This window comes from Calidris pugnax, unplaced genomic scaffold (genome assembly GCF_001431845.1).
Source record: "Calidris pugnax isolate Ruff unplaced genomic scaffold, ASM143184v1 scaffold103, whole genome shotgun sequence".
Taxonomy (NCBI): Eukaryota; Metazoa; Chordata; class Aves; order Charadriiformes; family Scolopacidae; genus Calidris; species Calidris pugnax.
In genome coordinates, this window is record NW_015090990.1 from 12,692,001 (window position 1) to 12,714,892 (window position 22,892).

The 22,892-nt window shown below is 41.0% G+C and overlaps 1 protein-coding gene across 1 annotated transcript in view; it reads left to right on the forward strand.

Moving 5' to 3' along the window:
* Window positions 1–21,158, forward strand: part of SSFA2 (sperm specific antigen 2) — a 41,745-nt gene extending 20,587 nt beyond the window's left edge. The window contains exons 9-17 of the mRNA XM_014954577.1: window positions 2,517–2,608; window positions 5,818–7,041; window positions 9,152–9,232; window positions 9,612–9,739; window positions 10,804–10,954; window positions 12,103–12,168; window positions 12,826–13,239; window positions 19,388–19,512; window positions 19,907–21,158. Of these exons, the coding sequence (XP_014810063.1) occupies window positions 2,517–2,608; window positions 5,818–7,041; window positions 9,152–9,232; window positions 9,612–9,739; window positions 10,804–10,954; window positions 12,103–12,168; window positions 12,826–13,239; window positions 19,388–19,498 (2,267 nt within the window). The 3' untranslated portion in view covers window positions 19,499–19,512; window positions 19,907–21,158. The remainder of the gene's footprint in view (window positions 1–2,516; window positions 2,609–5,817; window positions 7,042–9,151; window positions 9,233–9,611; window positions 9,740–10,803; window positions 10,955–12,102; window positions 12,169–12,825; window positions 13,240–19,387; window positions 19,513–19,906) is intronic.
* The last annotated feature ends 1,734 nt before the right edge of the window (window positions 21,159–22,892 follow it).

The following is a 22,892-nucleotide window of genomic DNA, read 5'->3' on the forward strand; positions in this document are numbered from 1 at the left end:
CTCTTAAGACTCTCCATTGCCAGGAGGCATTTTAATCCAGATCTGAATATGACTCTTTAGCTTTTTTTAAAAAAAATGTTTTATGTTTTCCCCTTGTCTGCTTGAATCTAAAAGATATCCAGGTGCCATAGAGCAGGTCATCTATATCAGGCGTTGCCAAGGAGGGTGGATACCATTATGTATCAGTGTATCCCAAAGGCCTAGTTGGTATTTCCAGTCTTTACAAGCCAAACCTTGTCATTTCCCTACTGAAGTAGTAGAGTTCTTTAGAAGATTTACTGCATTTACATGGTAGTGGTATAGTAGAGAACTCTGAGAACTTGGAAGAGACAAGGGTAAGGTATGGTAGAGGAAGACTGCTTATACTTACAAAAAAACCTCTTCTCTGATTTGCTTTAAAACATTGAAAAAAAATCCTAGCAGCTTTGCAACACAGAAAGCAAGAGATTACTCTATTTAGGGACTGTCTCCTTAGATGGTAACCTAAGGCGGTTTGAAACTGTTCATGCTGTGCTAGTCTCTCGCCGTGGATAAAGAGGATGAGGCAGGTGTGAGTGCCTCCGCTCCAGTCTGACAGTTGACTGGCAGTATCTCATGTAAGGCTGTCAAAGCATGTGCTAAATAACAAATGCTGTAGAAGATGATCTAAAACACTGCTTTTACTTCAGTACTGTATTTCCAAGGAGGCCAAGAATTGATTTCAGGAGACATATATGCATATATATGTGTAATTTCTATTTCTTTTTTAGCTGAAAAGGAAAAATTGACTGAGAAGGAAACAGAGGCCAGGTCAATATTTTTCTTGAGTAGTAATAAACTTCATGCACGTGAAAGCAGATGCCACCACAGGCACTGGTGAATTGCTCTACCTGAACTATTTGGAATCTCTCCTCTGTGGCTAAGGCTTTCACCAGTAGGGCTTTTCCCTTTTAAATCAAAATTCACCAAATAGGAAAAGAGACAGAGGGGAGGCTGAAGTAGGGGACTTGGTTCACCTTGGAGGAGATGGCAGGTTCCCACCAGCCCCAGCTGTAGTGGCAACTTGTTCACGGCACACTCTTTCAGCCATATTAGTTGTATCAGGCAGTTAATAAGAGCTAGTCCAGTTCTCAGGGAAGTAATTTCCATTGTCTTTACTGGGAGCTGGGTGGAGATGTCTGTCTTGAGGTAGAAAAGTTGTTTATCATCGCAGGATATTGTGGCTACCGTGATAACAGAACAGCAGCACAATTTGAAAGGCACTCCCTAAAAGCTCTGTGAAATTGCTGATACAGAAGTTTAATGGGCAGTTTGCCTCTCCTGATGTTCACAAGCTTCTGGGCCTGTGCAGGCTTTAATTTCTATGTTAGTGGAATGTTCATCAAAATTAATGCTGAAAAAAATTAGTTCTGAATATGCAGCGGTTTCAAAACAGTTTTCATAATGCATTCCAATGCATTGAGCTGTGAACTGGGATTAATTATATGATGACAGTTAAGTGGTTGAAGGAATGTGGGGCAAAATTCTGCATTGAGCCTCCAAGAAGAGGAGGCGGCAGGGGCCTGGGGACAAGAGGCTGCTGTGATCTCATCCCATCTCCAAGCTTTTACATTTCAGCTGAGAACTAGAGGTGAGATACAGTTGTTGACCGTGCTGTTATCTGGCTAAGGAAAATGTTCATGGTGCTCTAAGGTAAACCCAATGTTTGGTGGGTGCCTCCTGTGTCTAGTTGGCAACAATATATGTGCAATACTCAGCTGCAAAGCTTACTGGGATCTCCATGAAAAGCAGCTTTGTAGGTACAGTGCTTGCACCAGAGGAAACCACGCCTGGGTAACACTGAGGATTTTAGAGCCTCTTTAGGCTATTTTAACACTTACCTAATGTAAGTAGAAAGGAACAAGCAGGAGGATCTTATCTTGCATGTATAAAATGAGCACTGGGAACGTGCTTTGGCAGATTGCCCAGTGATGCGTCAGAGATGTTTTGTATTTGTCCACTAAACCAGTGGAGACCATCTACCATTTTGCAGAGTCCTGTGCATCACCCTCTCTGCTCATGTGGTGCTGTTCCTCTGGGAGTATGGGGTGGTGTAGGCTGGCAGGAGCTGAGTGATCTCCTTTATCTCCATGATCAGAAGGGGTGGTGAATCTGGAATCTGTACGTGTCAATACAAAAGCAGCTCTTCCACTGCCTGCATGTGAATTAACCAGTGATTCAGTTTTGTGGAAGGAAAACTCCAGCAGTGGCAAGATCTGCAGGGTGAGTTTTTTCCACAGCACAGGAAAGAAAAATGTAAAAGATGCTTCCTCTTCCCCTGCTGCTTGAAGTTTCATAAGTAGGGCTTTGCATGAGAAGAGGTTTTGCTTGAAACAGAGTTGTTTCTCTGTATTGTTCAAAGTGGAACTTGAAAAAGCATTGTGTTGTCCACTTAAGGATGCTTTGGTGTAAAAGCAAAGTGTGTATTGAATGTGCTTGGGCTTGAAAGGTTGCGATTTGTAAAGAAATTGAGGTTGGGTTTTGCTTGTTTTAAACAGATCAGCTGTTACGAACAGCTAGTCAGCACTCTGACAGCAGTGGTTTTGCTGAGGACTCCTCCACAGATTGTTCTCCATTTAATCAGCTTCAGGTAAGGTTCTTATACTGTGGTTGAAATATTATGGATTACCTTGGGATAGCAGGGACCTGGGGAGGGCAGGAGGGATGCTGATGTTTGACTGCTATTGTGACCGTCAGTCTAGATCCTGTAAAACCTCTCATTTTCAGAGCTGGACCTGCTGAGTCCATTACAGAATTGTGTTAAAATTTGAAAGCCTTTCTGATAGGATAATCTGGGTATACTTGGGCCTGGAATAATCTCTAAATTCAGTATGTCCTGTTTGCTGTTGTTTGCTGTTGTATGTTTGCTGTTTCTAGTGTATCTTTTCTCACCGACTGAGCTTCCAGAATCATAGTCCATTCCTCTCAGGACTGCAGTGGGTAGAGATTAAGATTATGAAAGATGATAGCTTTTCTGCTGACCATTTAATTTCTTGTATCATTTTTGCCTTCACACTCTTTTTTTTGTTTGTTTGTTTTTTGCATGCTTTTCTATATTTTTAGTCAGCAGCTGACAGAAAGTGAAAGCAATTTCACACTAACTTCACTGTGAAGGTGTACTAATGTTTAGTCAATCTTGGGCTCCCACGCTCTTTCTTGTTCCAGCTTGTTTGATCTCCATCCGAGAACTCGCCGTGATACTGACCAGAGACTGCATGTTTTAGGGGAGGCTTTTGTTCCAGCGTGGTGTCTAGGTGTCTGCCCAATACACACATTTGCACAGCGCTATACCTGGTATTTAGGAGAGGTGTTGTCTTGCCTCTCCTTAAACTTTTGTACAGTGATAGACTTGATTTGGTTGGCCTGTCAATCAGCCAGAGAAAAGTCTTGAGTTGGGTCCCGGCCTCAGGGCTGTCGGTTAGCTGTCTGGGACCTAAACCACATTCCAGAGGAATACAAATATGGGATTCTGGGTATCACCAGTAATTTAATTTCTATGATTTGCAGCTGCTGAACTTTTTTTTTATGCTACTGTATGTTTTTTAACTTGTGGCACATCAAACAGTTTTAAAAGCTGTTTGGCACTTACTAGGAAGAGATTCTCACCTTCTCCATCCATCAGCATTGCTTTTCCATTTAGGTACTGGCATTCTGTGCTTTTCAATTTAGTAGTTTTTCAGCTGAGCATCAAAATGGAAGCCAAGACAGTGCTAGTCTTTGTGTCTCCCTTAAACATTATCTTACAATTTCCAGGAGGAAGAGACTGAATAAAGGAAATCATGAGCCTGAGTCTCTGTAATGAGCGTAATAGTCTGAGATAGAGGTTCTGCTGTCTACTAAACTGGGACTACAGTGAAGTTGACGGGCATGTCAGAAGGACTCTCAGGTTAGGGTCGCTCACTCCTGATCTTTATATTGGTTGCAACCTGATTAAGAGTCCATTAAAAGCATGTTGCAACTGAGCACCCCTTCACTGGAAGATGGATGGAGTTTATTTTTGTTGGCTGTAAAAAGGGATGAGATTTTTCTGCTTTCTATTATGCTATTTTGAAAAGATGTATTGAGACTGCATGAGATTTGTACCATGAGTCGCTAGGCTCTCTTCTGCCACCTTCATTGCTTTATTCAGACCAAGTGCTGAGCTGAACTCAGAAAATACGGGTGAATGATGAGCCCGGGGGAAATGAGAGCTTGGCATCTAGTGAAAAGAACCTGTGAAAAGATGAAGGGGTGTATAATGTTTCTTAAAAGTATGGTAAGTTAGTGCCATCTACTGTTAAATAATTGACTCTAGCAGCAATAGCACTCCTGAAACTCAGGAGAAAACTCAAAAACTGGAACCGGATTGCCTTTCATCCCTGACATCCAAAATAAAGATTTCTAAGGAAGATTTTGGCCTTAAAATGGGATATTCTGCAGCAAAATTTCATGTTACTGACAAAGCAAGAAGAATTCTCCATCCAAGTTCTTGAAGTTTTGCTTTCCTGACTTGTGAGTTAACAATGTGCTAGAGGATTAGAGACACGGATATGCATGCATGTAGCATACCTAATGTCACCTAGACATTACAGTTCTTTTGTTTTTAATACCTTTGACTTCAACAGTATCTGAACCTGTATAGTCTTTTACACTAATTTGTTACTGTGCCAGTGAGTGCAGTGTTAAGCACAGACTTATGAAGTTGACCTTCATCACTGAAATTTTCTTTTAGATGGTTGGAGAAGGAACAAGTGGTCTGTGGGGTGGGTGGGGAACTGGCTGACAGGCCGCACCCAGAAGGTGGTGATAAATAGCTCTTTTTCAATTGGGCAACCTGTCACAAGTGGAGCCCTCCAGGCATCGATATTGGGCCCAATGCTGTTTAATATCTTCATAAGTGATCTGGATGGTGGGATCAAGTGTACACTGATGAAGTGTGCTGATGATACCAAACTCAGTGGGTAAGTGGACACTTCAGAAGAGAGAGCCACCCTGCAGGAAGACCTGGATACGCTGGAGCAGTGGGCTAACAGGAACCTTCTGAAGTTCAACAAGGGCAAGTGTAAGGTGCAGCGCAGGCTGGAATCTTCGTGGCTGGGGAGCAGCTCTGTGGAAAGGGACCTGGGGTCCTGGTGCTCAGTAAGAGTGAACAGTGTGCTGCAGTGGCTAAGAAAGCCAATAGGATGCTGGGTTGCATCAACAAGGGCATCAAGCAGAGCCAAAGAAGTCATTATCCCACTCTACTCAGCACTTGTCAGGCCACACCTGGAATACTGTGTTCCGTTTGTAAATCAGTCAATCAGACCAGCCAAGGGAATATGCCTTGTTATCCCTACGTTGCTTTTATTTTTCCTTTCTTATAGGTACTTTTGCTGCCGTTTGTTACCTATTAAATTGTCATCTCCATCATACACGTGCTCTGTTTTAAACTGTGATGCCATGTACTTCCACCTTGATATCTCTTATCATTGCTGCCTAAAATACTAGTGGTTGACTCTTTTTACTCTGCTGCCACTTCTATTCTTCTGGCAATAAAGAGTTTATTATAAAATCACAGAAATGTGTGAATACTTTGCTCTTATTTTTCTAAACCATCTCCTGTTGGTGCCATACTTCAGTGTGCTTCTAACCTCTCTGATACTGTGGTTCCTTTGCTCTCCTTCACTGTTTTTCTTGCACACTAGCTGCATTTTGTATTATTTGTTCTGCTGTTTATGAAAGTGCCCAATGAATATGGACTTGGACTTGACCTGAGCCCTGAAAAGGCAGTAGTTGAGTCTCCAGTATGTTCACCCCTTTGCTGTCTCATATCTTTTTTAGGTTCAGGAGTCTTTGCAGGGCATGGGAAGCAGTGCTGACAGCTGTGACAGTGAGACAACTGTGACGTCGCATAGCGAGGAACAGAAGACACCAATAGCCATGGAACTGCCCTCTTTCAATAAGTTTGAGGAGGAAGAGGAAGAAGATGATGATGATGACGACGATGATGATGATGAAGAGGATATTATCTCTCAAGTAGAGAGACAAAAGGTAGGAGCACCTTCTGAGAGCAGGAGTGAAGACAGAAAAATTGTTGACTATGAAACTGAACAAAATCAAGGAGGAGAAAGCAAGTCATCTCATGTATTAGAGACAGTCCAAGGAGAGGTCAGCTCTAAAGAGGAAGACACTTCCAGTGAGCAAAAACAATTGGACCTGCTGGAGGAAGGCAGTGTGTTTGAGTTTCCTCAGTACCACACTCACCATATCCTCAAGTCCATGGAGTCTGTGGAAGGTGGCAGCTCCTCCCCGTCATCTGTGGATAGGGTTCACGTTGCCTTGCAAAGAGCCGAGATGAGGATCATCAGAACATCTGATTGCAGGGCTGGACGCAGTCTGCTTAAGTCAAAAGATCTCCTGAGGAAGCAGAGGCTCTGGTTTGCTGAATCGGGCTATCCTCTAAGACGATCTCAGTCTCTCCCAACTCCGTTGCTGAATCCAGTGAAAGTGGTGTCCTCTGTGAATGTCCAGTTAACTCCAGGAAAAGAGACTCTATGCAGTCCTCCTTCTTTCACCTACAAGTACACACGTGTGGAGGAAGAGGAGAAACCAACGTCTGAGAGTGACAAAATTGAGGGTGAGGCAGTCACCAACCAGCCAGTGTGCAAATCCACACTTTTCATTGCACCTTCGTCCTCCAAAAAAGAAGTGCCCCAGACTGGGCCCAATAGACTGTCAGAGGAGTCCAGTCCCACCAGGGTACAGAGCTGCTCACTGCACACGCCAGCACACATGTCCCAGTCGACGTGCTCCCTCCACTCCCTCCCTGCCGAGTGGCAGGACAGACCATTCTGCGAGCACATGAGGACACTGAGCACCCACAGCATCCCAAGCCTCTCTGGCTCTTCCTTTGGTGCCTTGCTTTCCCCCTTCAGCTGTCCCTTCTCTCCAAGGCATGCTGGATTTCCTCATCGACCTCATGCCATCAACCCGCCCTCCACTGTGGAGATGCAGCTGCGCAGGGTCCTGCACGACATCAGAAACTCTCTGCAGAACCTCTCACAGGTAAGACCAAGCCAAATTTTTACCTTGGGCAAAAGAGGCTTCTTATTTATCCTTAAAAAACCAAAGCATTAGTCTGAATATTCCTTCCCATGGTGCAGCAGATCAAGAAAATATGACCTTTTGTGCAAGTCTGATCTGCTACTGTTTTAGGAGCTCCTGTTTAAACGGGCAAATGATCATCTCTCCAGTGCTCCACTATTTTTGAATTTAAATTTTTCTTGTTGAAATTGACCCAGATTTCTTTTTTTTAAAATTTATTTTTTTACTTTTATGGATATTCTTATGTGGGAGGGAGGAACAGTGTACTCTTTGTTAGCTGTTGTTTTAAGGTGATAGTCATTAGCTTTAGATTTGAAAATACATATTGATGGTCCTCTAACCTCTGTTTTGTCTTTGACATACTTCCCATCCAACTGATAGAATTTTTTTTTTCATTAAAAGTTCCATGGCTTCACTAATGATGTCAGTGATGCCTTTTCCATGTACATTTCTGTGCTGTTTCATGCCAACCTTTTGCATGTTCAGCTCTGGAGCTTGTCAACATAATCCTGTAGTCATCCATCTTTTATTAAGAACCAGTTTTGTCACATTGTGTAAAATTTTGTCCATCTCATCACTCGGAGAACAAATGCTTTAAAATGCAAGGGCATTGTTTTTTAACAGTTTGTGTGACACCTTCTGGTCTTTCCCTCCTGATTGCCAGCTGTTCCTCCTTTGCCATCCCTGTGCTCCAGGTCTCTCAAGTGGTGATCCAACTTAGGAGCCTGCAAACTGCTGCAGGAGCCTATGTGGGTAGACCAAACTCTGCTAGTTTAGATATGAATACATGAACACTATTCAGTTGTAGAGCTTCAACAATTTCTGTGGGTTTTACTCAAGAACAAACATGCGCCTGCCTACACCATATTGCAGTTGCTCGGCAGCAGTGGGCTTTTTTAGACCCCTGTTTGTTCCATTTTACTTTGTCACTTGTCAGAAGTTAGAGGTTATTTCCCTCCTGACTTGGGTTATATCAGCTGGCCTTGCTTCTTGTTCTGCTTCCAATGTAGCTTGTTTGGAGTAGTTCCATTTTGGGGGCTTGGTCCTTCTCACTACAGAGATTTGTATGAAAATGTCTTGCATACAATAGACAGTTCCCTCGTGCTGCTTTTTCCTACAGCCAAAATCAAGTTTGGCACGTAGCATACTCAGCTCCTAAAGAAAAAGTTTTCAATGTTTCAAATATATGATTCTGATTCTAGGAAGGAATAAAGAGTAGATAAATTCCTGATAGAGCAGGGAACAGAGAAAACTGGGAGAGGAAAGAAAACATCCCCTTGATGTGGTCATGTTTGAGCAAAACTCCTCTGGATGAATGGACATGCTTCAAATTTTCCATGTCATGTCAACAGTCCTTTGAATTCTTTCAAAATTATAAGGGACAAGCTGTTTTTTTCACATTTGGAAAGGTGAATGTTTTTGCTGTTTCCACTGTTCTTTGTGCCATGTCTCTACGTGTAACAGCCCTGAATTTTATCTGGTTGTTCCATGTGTTGATGCAACATGCAAATAGAAATTCTTTAAGACTTTTATTTTCATGAGGGATCATTAGCATGCAGGGGTCTTTGGATGTAGGCAATGTAGTGAGATTAAAAACCAAAATCAACAAGAAACCCCAAATCAAGAACTGAGCAAAATCCCACAACAAATGTGACTGTAATCATGTTTTGAAAATGGCACACTTTAATTTGTTCAGTTCTCTTTTCCAAGTTGTTCTTCTTTTCACTAGGTAAGACAATTGAGACTTCTGAGTTTTCACTCATAGCATGCCTGCTGCAGAAAAACTTAGCTTTTATTCCTGCTTACTGTGTCAGACAGGATTAATTTGTTTTTTCACCTGCAGCACATTCGCATTACAGAGCTTTGGTGCTTCTTCAGTTAAGACCTGGCACTGCTGATTTTTAGGCTTTCCTTTTCCTCATACAATAGTTACGTAGAGAGCAGAAATTGCAGTGGTAGCAAGCTTGTGTTTTAACAGTGGATGCTGTTGGAGTATCGGCGCGTTTGGGAAGGGGAGTTCACAAAGGGCATTGCTGACATTCCCATTTCAAATTGCTTGTTTCTTCCCTAGTACCCGGTGATGAGGGGTCAGGATCTTTCAGCGGCCACTGGTTACACTACTCACAGATCATCCATTCTACCTCTCTACGAAGTAAGTTACAAAGTGGTACTTAGATAAAATAAAAGACACAGAAACAGCCTAAATGTGCCACAGATTGGGCTAACTTTGAGCAGTTCTTTGCTCTCAAGAGATAGCAGATGCCTCCATCCTGCAAATAATGTTAAAAAGGATTTAATCTAAATACATGGAAATCCTTTCATGTGTTTGCTTGTATGATACATATAAAAATGGTTTTTTTCTTGAATTATTGTGAGTTCACAACCTGCAGCCTCTCTAGTATACTGAAGTTGCTGAGGTTCTACTTGACTTAAAGGGCACATCTGGGCAAATGTGATTATAGAGTCCAAACTTATTTTAATTCAATTTTTCCATGTAACACATTATTATTTTCTTTTTTTTTCCCCTCCAGAATACTTTCCAGGAGCTACAAGTGGTAAGGAGAAATCTAAACTTATTCAGAACCCAAATGATGGATTTAGAATTGACTATGTTACGTCAACAGACAACAGTTTATCAGCACATGACAGAAGAGGAAAGGTAAAATGAACTTTAAAAAAAAAAGAGAGAGAGAAAATACTCTGGCATTTCAGGAAATATGTTACTGCCCTGAAATTAGAGCGAAAAATCCATTATTTTCAATTGGAACAGGGTTGGAACTGAATGTTTTTCCAAAAGTTTGTTTACTCTCTTCTTTAAACTTCTTCATTCTAGAGGTTTTTTCTCTTTGTTTCTTCTAATCCCTGTTTCTCATTAATTGATTTTTTTTTTTTCTTCAACCTTTCTCCCAAGTGATTTAACAATTGTGGATTTTAAGGACTTTTATCATAGGATACTTGAACATAGGATATTGGCAGGGAACAAGCCTTAAAGATTTTCAGCTTAGATCATCACCCTGCCCCCATCTTTGTAGATGTAAATAAAGAACAAACATTGTAGCATTCAGATGTTTTTCCAACTTACAGTGGCCACTGGGCAAGCTACAGATGGCATTCGTATTCTGGATCTGTGTGTGCTCACCATGAGTAGCAGCAGCAGCTGATCTGGAGCAATTTTCAAAACTGCTCATATATTTACTTTCGTTGAATCAGCTCTTGACTAATCGCTTTAAAAGTAAACATGTCTGAAATCAGTTGACCTTCTTAGATAATGGCATCTTGGCCAAAATGTAGCTGTGACTACTTGGGAATCTAGACCCATGCAGGAGAAGTAATACAGGTGTACTGTATTGCTCTGGGATTTTTGTTGTTCCAGTTTTAAATTGGATTTGATTAGATATATGTATAAATGCTGATTTCTTCTGCTTGCATATATTTAAGTATTTAAAGCTGAAATTTTTGGAGAATGTTCTGTGATACACTGTGTTGTTTATTTTCTCCACGGAATGATATATATTTTCTATAGACTAAATATTTTCTACAGACTTTTATTCCGTTTAGGCATTCAGCTAATATTTCTATGAAAGAGGAATTTTCTGTGTTCCGCTTTGAATTCCCTTGTATGAAGTAATTTACTCATGGGACTGTCCTGCTCAGTTCCCCCTCTGTGGTGTGCAGCTGAGTGCAGTGAATGCCCTTGTTCTTTTTGTGATGGATTTGGTATAGATATGAAGCTGATCAGCTACAGAGCCTGAGAAAGTCAGTCCGCATGGAGCTACAGGAGTTAGAGATGCAGTTAGAAGAACGGCTACTTGCTTTGGAAGACCAGCTGAGAAGTCTGCACTTGTCTTCACCCTACAGACCTCAGACACACATAGTACACATAGTAAGTATTACTCTTGCAACGACATTATATGTTTTCTCAGTGTAATGTTAATAACTCATAACTGTTAAAACTCTTACAATGGGATGACATCTGGGGATTCTAATGATGCCATATCAAGGTTCATACTTTATTATTCTCAGCCAGTGTTTTGTCTCGGGGAGGGGGGAAGAAGTGTGAATAGAGGGACTTTCTTGGTGTTCATACATAACAATACATATCTTCTGGGATTTTACGTCTGAGATCTCAGACCTCTTCTGTCAGTGCTTTCTTCTTTTTCCTTGTCATGAGGAATTCTCAGAGTTTTGGTTGGTAGTGTTCATGTCTAAAATCCTGGGGGATGGTGATGGTCCTTCTGGAGTTTCCTACACTGATTTTCCTGTGAAATGAGGACAGAGAAGTGAGAAATGCACAGTGTTTCTCTTCCAGTAAATGGGGTGTGCTTTCCCTCCAGCTCTGCCAATCCATGAAATGAAAAAACAGGAAAATCCAATTATCATCTTCAGTTTTTTCCCCCATTGCCTTTTGTATCTCCTTCAGATGAACTGTGTGGCTCCCTGCCAAACAGTGGGAGAAGCTTTGCTCCCACAGACACTACGCAGAAACACAAGATGGGGGATAAAAAAAGACACTTGTGTATGTGTATTGGTGGCATGGTGATATACTTTCTCTTCTTCTTCACTCAGCAGAAGACTGTTCCTTTCTTTTCTGCTGGAATTCTGTCATCAGCCAAACAAAAGAAGCACAGACGAAAAGTATCATATGTCTTCCTGGGTTTCATTCCTCTTTCTTAGGCAGTCCTCTTCTGTGTGAGCAGCACAGTCACAGGCCACATCTTCCTCTTCAGTGTTTTGTCATGGGAAAAAAACTGAAACCCAAGAACAGGAAAATATGGTATTACTGTGATTCCAAGCCAAACTTGCATTCTTTGAACCATATAAATATCTTTTTATTTGTAAATCCTTTTATAGAAGAGGGCTAGCTTCAAAAATGACTGAAATAAACTTTCTCCAACCAGCTTTGCTTCCTGTTTCCAAGTTTCTGCTTTTACAGAAAGTTGTCTGAGACACAGCATGTTTATATATTAGGTTCTGACAGCTCTAAAAATATACTCAATGCATTAACTTGACTTAATTTTTCAGGGTATGTATGGAAGTAGAAGTGCTGATAATCTATCATGCCCTTCTCCATTGAATGTCATTGAACCAGTAAGTAATTGTTGTGTGCTGTATGTTTTACTAAGAAAAAGAACCAGAAAAGGATTTCTTAAAAAAGGTTACAGATGATGCATAATCTTGGAGATTACTTGAGTAGTTCTGTTGAGAACAACTGCATTTTCCCTTAAGCCAAGTGAACCATAGGTCTAAGAAGCTGTGAAGTCGTATTTTTAAGAGGAATACGTAGAAGTGAGATGTTGTTTGCATTTAGTTGGTATGATAACTACATGGTGAGTTTTCTAGGGAAAATTATTATTTTTCTGTGCATTTTATGCTACTGAAAACAAGTAGTTCAAAGACTGCAGAAAGGAAAGAACAAACTTGAATTGTTTTAACAAAGAAAAACAAAATCAAGCCTTTACATGTGTCTCTGTCAATGGCTCTGGCAGAATACATCCTTATTGCAAAAGTCAGTGGCTTGGGGAACTGCCACAATTCGTATTTATGTTGGCTTTCAAAAAAGCCCATTCCTTTTTATGATCCTCTTTGTTGCAGTCATAAGGGCAAAGCATATATTCATTTTATAGCTGTATTTGTTACATGGAGGGAATGAGTAAGTTATTGAATAAATAACAAGAAAGCATAATTGTATCTGTATGTGACTTGTTTATATTCTTACTCAGAACTGTTTCTTTTCTGATTCCTTAGGTCTCTGAACTTATTCGTGAGCAGTCATTTCTGAAGTCTGAACTGGGTTTAGGAGTGGGAGATCTTGGACTGGAAACTCTCCCAGCAGAGGGTACGGAGTCCGTATTCTCCCATGGAAACTCTGATTCCTCTTCAGTGTGCTCTGGTCACGCAGGTAGAAAAGCTGGGTTTGGATCCTCTGAACTAACAGGAAGGTCTAAGAGTCAAAGCAAGAAGTTATACCGAGCCTCCGTTGCCTTAACACCAACGCCTCCAGTGAGAGCAGTCACTGGACAGCAGGTGGAAAGCTCCGAGGAGCTTGCAGACTCCAAGCCAGAGGTGGAACACAAACTTGAAAAAGTCCCTCTCGTGCCTTCGGTTGATGAAATCCATAAAAGCGTGGAGCAGGAGGAGCTGCAGCAAGTCATACGGGAGGTGAGGAGGGAGGGGCTGAGATCTAGGATGTTTAAACTGTGTTTATTGAAACTTAAAGGCAGGCTATTTGTAACTCTTGGCCTCTAGGGTTTTCTCTTTCCTCTCAAGCCAAGGCTCCATACTGTTTCTGTACTATTTCTGAGGGCTCAGAGCTTGTCACTAGATGTTCAAGCCACGGTTGTATTTTTGTGCAAAGCAGTAGATGTTTTTTCAGTGATAGTGGTTAGCACATAAATTAATAGCTGGTTGCTCCTGTGAGTCTGGGTGAGAAAGAATTTGCCATCTCTACTACTTGGTGAAGCAGCCGTATTTCAGATTCCCCAGTGCAAATTTCTCTGTCATGTTTGCTTCCTAAAATGTCAGGTTAGAGCTAATGTGATTGATGACATACTATTTCTGGAACAACTCTGTAGTAAATGTTAAAAGCACTTTCCCAGTTCCTCTACCCGAAACCACTAAGGACTGTAGGAGTGTAAGAGAAGCAAGCTGAAATCAGATGAGAAGTTATTTCAGACTTGAAGGCTGATGTTGGACTGGTGCTGTTGGTTTAGTTTTATTGGCAGTCAATGAAAGCGAAGGGTTATTTTTCCTGTGGGCCAGGTTAAAAAAGAGGACTAGAACTGCGTGTTTTGTTTGTCAGTGGCATGACAGAAAGCCTTATGGCAAGTAGTATAAATGGGAAAAGGAAGCAAAAGAAACTCCTTGTTCTCAAAAGCAAAAAAGCACGTGAGAAAGTGAAGTGCGATCTCTGCTGTGAATACAGAAACGGGGATTGAGAACCTGTGGATTTGATTCCCTCTCCTCCAAGGGACCATTTGGCCTTTAGCTGAGGGCCATTGGACCCTTAGCCTTTAGCTCATCCATTGAAGCTTTTGTATGGCTCTGCCATAAACCACTTGAAAGGCCAGGGGAGGTGTCGTGCTCAGGAGTGTGCAGCAGCCCAGGCTGTAACACTGCGGTACCATCCAGGTCTGCCTGCTTTGAGGCTGTGAATAACTGGAACCAGCTCTGCCTTAGCTTTGTCTTTAAATGAGAAGCAGGCTGCTCACCTCATGATAAAGTAGGAGCTGTGATCCCAGAGGAATCTTTTGCCACACCTTCACCCCTTTGCTCTCAGTGCAGAAAGAGGCAGAGTGTACTGGACCATAAGGTATCCTTTTACTCATCGTCTGACCACAAGAGTCTGCTGTGTCTGTCTCTGCAAAGTGGAGATGCATTCTTGGCTGACTCACTGTGGGCATTTTACACTTGCACAGTGAGATTTGTGAAGCAGTAGAGCATTACTAAGGAGTGTTCCTGTAGAAGACGGTGGCTGGAAGCAAGTGAAGATTTTTACTTTGTTTAGCTTTGGGTAACTCCATAAATAACCAAAGCTGAGAGTGCAAAGAATAATGCGTAGCCACAAGCATTATGGCTATGCCATAGCCACAAGCATTAACCATCAGTGAACTGCTGGTATTAAAAGAGGATGAAATTTGGCACTGAGGTGAAATGGAGAACAGCTTTCAGTAAAGTAGCCTCATCATGCTAAATAGTGCTCCACCCAATCAGTAGCCCTGCTAAAAGCCAGCAGAATGAGTTATGGGAAGTGGCATTAGCCTTTGGAAGGAAGGGTGCTGCAGTCAGCTTGTGGTGAGATACCACCAGACCAACGACCTCATCGTTACTGTGCTCAGGATTAGGAGCTGAACACCTTCTGGCCATCACTGATCTTTACAGTCAAGCTTGTGGTGCTACAATTTTACACCTTTACTTTGAAAGCAAAGGAATGAATGAGACAGGGGTGCAAGCATTCAATTTTTTTAATGTCTTTCCCTTCCCCCTCGCCCCCCCGCTGCCATCTTCTCTAAAGTAGTTACAGTAAAGTTGGAAGAAGTCTTGGGAAAGGCCTTATTTTAGAGATGTCATAAAATACTCCGGAGATCCCAAATTATCTCTCCTTCTGGTCTATTTTTTTCTTTTCATGCCTTTTAAAAGGGGTTCCTTGCCTAATGTTCCAAGAAGAGGTACACATGAGATATTTATCACTTTGTTGCTGATTCTGAAGTGAAGCCAGAATATTGCATTTGCATCCAGCCCTTTTATAAAAACCTGCGTGTCAAAGGAGTAGTGTTGTGGTGGGGGCTTGCTAAAGGAGAAATGGAGAGGAAGGAGAGAGCTGTAATTCAAATGTACTGTAAAAGTAGCAGAGACAATAAAGGGTGCTGGAGTCAAAGTACAGAGTTATTTCAGTCAATGTTTTCTCTGAGGTTAGCCTTTGTGAAAGTTCCTCTTTAACTTCATTAATTGATAGCAAATAAAGATGTGTACTCTTTGCACAGAGATTGTTCTTTGGGTTTTGTGGCACTGAGGACATTGTAATGCTGAAAGAATCCACACTGAACTGAGGCTACTATTCAAAGATGAGTAGTCAGCAAATAACTGAGCTTGACTCACTTTGCAAATGTTTGAGCACACAGAGAGATTGTCCCTTGGTTTAACTTCATTGGCAGCCTGTTTCGGATCGGCTCTGAGTCTCAGCAGTAGAAGTTTTGCAGATCAGAATGAAGATGCATTGGCATGAAGCACCTGGTAGTTTTGGCAGAGCCAGAATATGCTATTAATTTCTGGTCAGAAATATCTTTTGTATTTCATTAAGAGCTAAAAAGGAATATAAATTGCAATGTGTCTTTCTAAAGTACCCCTGTTGTTAGCGAAGGAATTCCAGTTTCATTGTCAGAGGAGAGAAATCTGGTAGGATGAATTCTTGATGTATGCACTCACAAATGTTAAACTCTTGCTTATTCCTCCCATTCTCTGTAGCTGCATGACCTCGTGTTGGGGAAAGAAAAGTCAGGCAGTGTTTCAGAATATGCCTGGGTGGGTTGTAATGCATGTGAGCTTTGACCTGTAATTATTTGCTGGCATTAAAAAAACCCATGGTGCTAACTTCTAGCATTAATGGACTAACTCCCACAGAAAAGTATTCAACAATGTGAAATGCTAAAATGCCAAACAGAGACCTTCTTGTTTCGATGAAAATACAGCCTGACCTCCACTGGAGTATCGCGTGAAGCGCTTATTGCTTAACTCGTAGATCACAGTCTTGCTAGGAGTGCCACCAGCCCTCTCACTCTGCTCTTCTGCAGTTTAAAAGATGTGGTAGTTTAAAAGCTTTCTGCTTAAGAGCAATGCAGATTTTGGTTTTGCTAACAGTTCTCCATTGTAAATGACATTAAATGAAGTTATATATTAAAAAAAGTATGATTTTTCCTGTCAACATCTGTTTTAAAAGGCTGTAATGGGTCTTTATGTGACAGAGAGATGACTGGATAGAGAATCTTCCCTTTTCTGTATCCCATTCAAATCCATGTTAGCTCAGCATTGATCAAAAATGTCTGTTTGTTGTTCATACTTCCCTTGTGCTGGCGTTGGGTTCCTCATCTTGTTATCTTGAGCATAAAAACTCACCAGCTGCTGCCATGAAGAAGTGGCACAAGAAGAAAACAGAGTAGAAAATAATTCTTTTAATTACAGAAAAGGTACCTCAGATCAGGAGTATGAGGACTGTGAAAGCTTCATGCCCATTTTCCTTCAGTAGGTGAAGAACATCCATCTGAATTGCTACTGTGGCACATTTCACTCTCAATGAGTTCATTATTTAGCTGCAACATAATATTGCAGTAATGGTAATTCTGTCATAGGGATAGAGATCACCAGTTTACTGTAGCAAAATATCTATGGTACTGTTTTATGAATGCAATATTGAATATTAGTGTTGTATCAGTGTAGTATATGTACCATAAATGAGTGGATTCTCTTTTCTTTCAAATGATCAATTTTTCATTCAGCTGCTAAAAATACCGGTAGAGCATTCATTGACTGCATCTGTCTTTTGTGCGGAGGAGGACTTGGCAGCGGGCAGTGCCCTTGGCAGAGTAAATGGAAGGTGCACCTTGCCCTAAATAATTCGTAATGAAAAAGGCAAACATTAGCAATTGTCGTGACACACGCATGGGTCTGAGTCATTGCAGGAATCGATGCTGTGCTCACCACACCCAAATGACCTTGATGAGTCTGGAAAGGAGGGAAGAAGCAGTGGAGGGTGGCCTTGTTGTCCGGGCGGGAAGGTGAGAGGCAGAGGGCTCAAGTGATCCACCAAGGTCAAGCCAGAAATTTTTGGAAGAGCTGAGAATAGAACAGCAGCCGCTTCCCTTCCAGTCTCCGCCTTGCCACAAGGCTGTCTGTCATACTAGGCCATTTACTTGCTAATTTGGGAAGCTTTTATCAGTTTTCTTTGGAAAGTGAGGTTTATTTTTGTCTGTCTGGCAAGGGAAGGGCACAGAATGGCTGTTTTGTAGCATACTTACGGACCCACCCCGTGTGATACTGGAGAAGGATAGTGGAGAGAGCGGCCCGGGGCTCTCTTGTGACGGTGGCCTGCCGGACAGTCGGAATGCTGTTTCCCCATCCCAGCATTTCTAAATCCCAAAGCCTTGACTGCATTGACAGTGGTCCCGAAAGCTTTGTACGTCTGTGTGTGCATCAGCATAGACAACCGTCTTGCGGCCGTCAGTAAGCCAGATCCTGTTACACACTGTTTTTTTTCTTTTGTCAGTTAATCAGCAAACAACCCAACTGGAAACCTGTTTCCCAATAACATTATCGTCTCTGAATTTCTGCTTGATGCAAAGTAGTATGAAACAAGGAACTTTGCCAGTAGTAGTTTAGGGATTGAATTGCTTGCCAGTGAGAACAAGGGATAAATAACCTGTTGCTAATGCTGTTGCTGCCCTTCTGACGTTGTTGCTTAATCCTTTTGACGCACCAGGAAAAGGGGAGACTTAGAAGAATAATTGCAAGATGATCATTGAGATGATGAGAGGGCTACACAAACATGGCAAGGCTGTTGGGGAGGCTGGGTTTGAGTAAATATTCCATTGGTATTGGTGGGGCATCAGAGCATGAAGGGATTTGTTACTGGCAAAACCAGGATTAGAAATTTGGGCTTTTTTTTTTTTTTTTCTGGCATCAAGTTTCATGTTCATTACTGCTACTCAGGCACTTGAAAGCTGCTTTGAAATGACACTGTGAACAGTATTTTTTTTGTCTAAGATCAGTTATTTGTGCCAGAAAATTTTTTGTCCTTTTCATAAGAAAAAGAAAACTGTATTGCTTGAGTGAGCTGCTCAGTGCTTCCATGAGTGAACCTGGAGGTCAGGCTCTGGCTCTTACTTCCCTGTACTCTCTCACCATCGTCATCCTCCCTGTCCTTGGAAACACATCTGACTTGTTAGTGCTTCCCCAAATGAAGACCATCCAAAAAATGACTTGGTGCCAAAAATTTCTCCTTCTTGTGAGCAAGCTGTATTATTTTTCATTGTTATGCCCTGCTCCTTTCCGGCATAATACGCTGTTGTAGCCTTCTTTTCTTCTTTCCCTTTATTGTAGCCGTCAATGCTCTGTTCTTTCTTTGTTCCAGCCTCAACCACGCTCAGATGCCTGCTAGTAGTAACTCCTGGGTTTGTTTTATGTAAAACTTAATGCTTTGTCACAATGCTGTGAAAAATAGCCATTGCTGGCATAGATCATATCCCACAACTGCTGATGTGAGCAACAGTTGGAAGGTCTCTGTTTGTCTTTGCTGCTGAAAGTATGTAATTAGGATTTGTCTCCTTTTGATTTGTCTGAAGACAGCAGCTCATGTTCATAGACTTGGACCTTTCTTACTGCGTAATCCATTTGTGAGGCAGATCAGTCCTGCCTTCCTTTTCAAGAGATAATGACTAATGTCAAAAAGCAGTGCATTTGGGGCACTTTTGATGTGTATATCCTGAAATGCCATTTTCAGAACTTTAGCATAGTTGAAATGTATTTTTTCTTAACATAAAACCAGTAATCCTAAGTGTAAAACACATATTTGCCATCTGGAAAAATAAAACTACTTTGGTTTGCATTTATACGATTTGCAAGAACTTTAAAATTACTTACAGTTATTTTTCCAAGAGAAACCCTCTTATATTTTTCCATTTGCGTTTTTTGGAAGTTGACTTTCTGGTATTGTACATTTTTATATGTCAACAATATCAAACATATCTGCAATATCATTTAGTTTTATCCCTTGGTTATATAACTTACTGACCTTAAAACTTCGGCTAATCCCTTTCAGATCAAGGAATCTATTGTTGGTGAAATAAGACGAGAAATAGTAAGTGGATTGTTAGCAGCTGTATCACCCCAAAGCAGATCTGCAACTGCAAAACAAGATACACAGCCCTGAAACGGGTACTACAGGTAATCTTTGGCAAGTTGCCACAACCAGATTTTATTTTTTTTGTTATGTGAAATACCATTGTTGACTTAAACGTTGCTTTGTTTCAATTTCCCCTTGAAACTTAAGTGATCAAAATGGAAGTTAAATACAGAAGATACTGATAGTCCTGGATAGCTTTGGAAAATCAACTGGTTTGTAGTTTGGCCCATTCTGTTGCCAGCTTTCATGAAGTTGTCCTTGATTTTTGGTTTTGGTGTGCTCCATGATAACTTTGCATGTGAATACATCGTGGAGGGGATTTCTGCAGCTTGCCTGCTTGAGATATAAGTATTATCAAAATACATACTTGTGCATAACAAGCAGGCTTCTGAAAATCTAATTTAGGTTTTCGTCTTGCTTTTTGTTTTCTGTAAGGTTGGACACAGTTCGAAATGCTGTGGGATTCTGCTTTGAGCGGCGTACACTGGCGAAAGTGTCAAGTTATTTTTGCTTCAGGAGATGTTAAAGCTGCTGAGATAGGCTACTGTATTTGACGCTTGGTTCTATGATGTGTTCCTTTCCTTGAGTTCACCTCTAAAGACTTAGACACTTTAACTAATTCATTACTTTCTTTAAAGCATCAACAAAACTGTGGCTCTCTGAAAGGATTTGTATTTATTTGTACGTCCCTGTTGTAAATTTTTATGTAGCTAATTTCTTTGTTTAATGATGCATCGTGAAACTTGAAGATTTCCAGATACAATTTATAAATAACACACGTAAGTTCAGCCTAGCTTTTTTTTTTTAAAAAAAAAAAAAAAAAACCACAACAAAAACCCCCCCAAAAACACTGACCTCTATGAGGTATTTATTGTGCAATAACTGATCCACTTTAAGAGCTTGAAACAACCAATAATGGTTTCCACTGCTGTTACTTAGTGCCACTTCAAAAGAAGGAAAAAATCCTGATGTAAAAAATGCTGTTAACTCTTGGGGCGGTTACTTTTAGCAGAGTGGTAGAATGACATGAGGTTACTTAAAACTACTTTAAGTTCTGACACTGAAAGCCTTATCTTTGTGTAGAACACAACTTTTAACTAATTTTATTTGCTTCCTTACTGTTTGCCCATCCCTCTATAGAAAAGTGCCTTATTTTAAGCAGTGTTTTTTGTCTTTGTATTGACTCCTCTCAGTCATACCAAGAGAAGTTCTCTTCTGTTTCATATTAACCAAAATGCAATAAAAGTACTGATCTTCTGAAAGCAATTAGGATGTGCAACTTGGAATGGATGAACGACCTTGCTTGTATTATGGGGAAAATGGAAAAAAATCTCTTTTCCTTCTCCATCCCTCACTGAGTGTATTTTCAGTTAGCCTGGTGAACATGCGTTTGTTCCAGTGGAGCAAATTGGAAGTCATTGGAGGTTTTATGTGGTCAAATAGACATTTAGTGGATATGTAATATCCTATTTTGCTGTGCTTGGAATCTCTTGACTCCTTTGCCATTTCCATCTACTAAAACTCTTTACACTATTGTCAAGGTCTTTAATCAAAAATAGATTCAAATATAACAATATAATATACAAAAGTTTATAAGATTTTAAATTGTCTTAGGGAGACACACAAGGGCTGATTTCTTTAAAAAAAAGTGTATATTAAACCAATAAAATATTTATTTTGCCTATAATCCGTGTCAGTGTTTTTTATTGTACATGGTTTACTCTTAGACAAAATAAGTAACATAGATTTGATCAAATAGTACACAGAATGGAGAACAGCAGGAAAGCTCAGGACTTGGGTTTCCAAAAGCACTCAGATGCTCAGGGGACCTGATGTGCTAAGGAAACGGGAGAGATAAATTTGAGAGAAATGTTGGCGTTTAAAACCAGACTCTTAAAGTCGTTGGCTTCTGTTGCAGCTCCAAGAATTTGGTTGGTCTTGATCTCACCTCAGAGTTTGTCCCTGTGAGTAGAGCCAGAGCTTTCTTGAAAACCTTATCCTATGTTTTTAAAAGTTGAGATATAAACTCCAACAGCTCTTATGCATGGCAGTCCTTACGAGGAGGTAAGCTGCAGTAGGTTTCTGCTTTCCTTTGCAGCTTGCATAAGTACACAGTTCCCTTCAGGAATGCCACTGGAGAGTAACCAGCCAGACCCCAGTGCCTGCAACCTTCCTTCACAAATGTCCAAACCCAAAACCTACTCAATTGCAGCAGCAGATGAACCCCTTGTCCCCCAGCCAGATTAATTAGCACACTTGACTGTTAATGTAGGTCCTGTGCCTGTGTACTACACACCGTGGCATTCCAAGAAAGGTGTCAACTGTGGCTCTCACGGAGTGATGGAGGAAAGCAGTTCAGGAGCTGGTGCCTGTCCAGCAGCGTCCTCCGTGGGTGCGGCAGCTTGGCTCGTTGCAAGAAAAGTCACTTGGAGGTAACATCCTGGAGTGTCTGGGGTGCTTCAGCTTGTAGCTTGTAAGAATGTTTGATCTCGGCAACACAGAGTCTAATGTTTAATACATCCTGAGAAATGAAAAGTAGTGCCAATTTTTCATTCAGCTGATGGAAGGCAGATTTGTGAGCTTCTGGCATAATTTAAAATAAAGACATTTCAAAATGACATTTCTAAAAGCTGTACTGAAACTAATGAATATACAAGCACCTATTTTTCCATAATCCTTAGAATAGATTTTTGTCATTCTTAAAGACACTTCCAGCTAATATTTTCTGAGAGACATTTATCTAGATATAAAAATGTCTATAAATTCCTGTTTAAAAAAAAAAAAAGAAGAAAAGGTAGTGCACTGCTGTCATATACGTTAAGCTGAGCAGGTATTGGCCTCAATTGACAGTTCTGTTTGTGCCTTAGGAACAGCTGTCATTATTACTGGACACACGCCTAACCTGGGTGGCTTGCCCTTTAGTAATGTCAATTCAGCTGTAATGATTTTCTGAGCGTGGACGGGTTTTCTTCTGTTTAATGATTGAAACTGCTTCTTTTCTTACATATTAGTTTTGTCTTTTTTTTTTTCCTGCCAGCTTGCAATTTGATATGAATTCTATGCAGATTAAAACAGCTTTATTAGTGGCTGATAAACATTGGTCAATCAAATTTGCTGTGAATAAAGCCAGCAAGCAATGCCAGAGATAATTTGGATGCTTTTCTAAACTTCACTGTGATAGTGTTCTTTGTGGCTGCCAGTTGGCTGCAGGAATATAGAGCCAAGGGCTGTTTTTTGGAAACCCCAAGAGCTAGCTGTTTCTGTGGGTACAGAATAGCTACATCCCTGTTGGTCGCAAAATAGACTTGTCTATAGATGTGTGTATGGCACAGCTCAAATCAGGCAGAGGTTGTTTTTTGTTGGTTTTGGGTTTTTTTGAGGTGAGTAAAAGCATGTTTCTAACCCCCACTGTTGCAGTGAA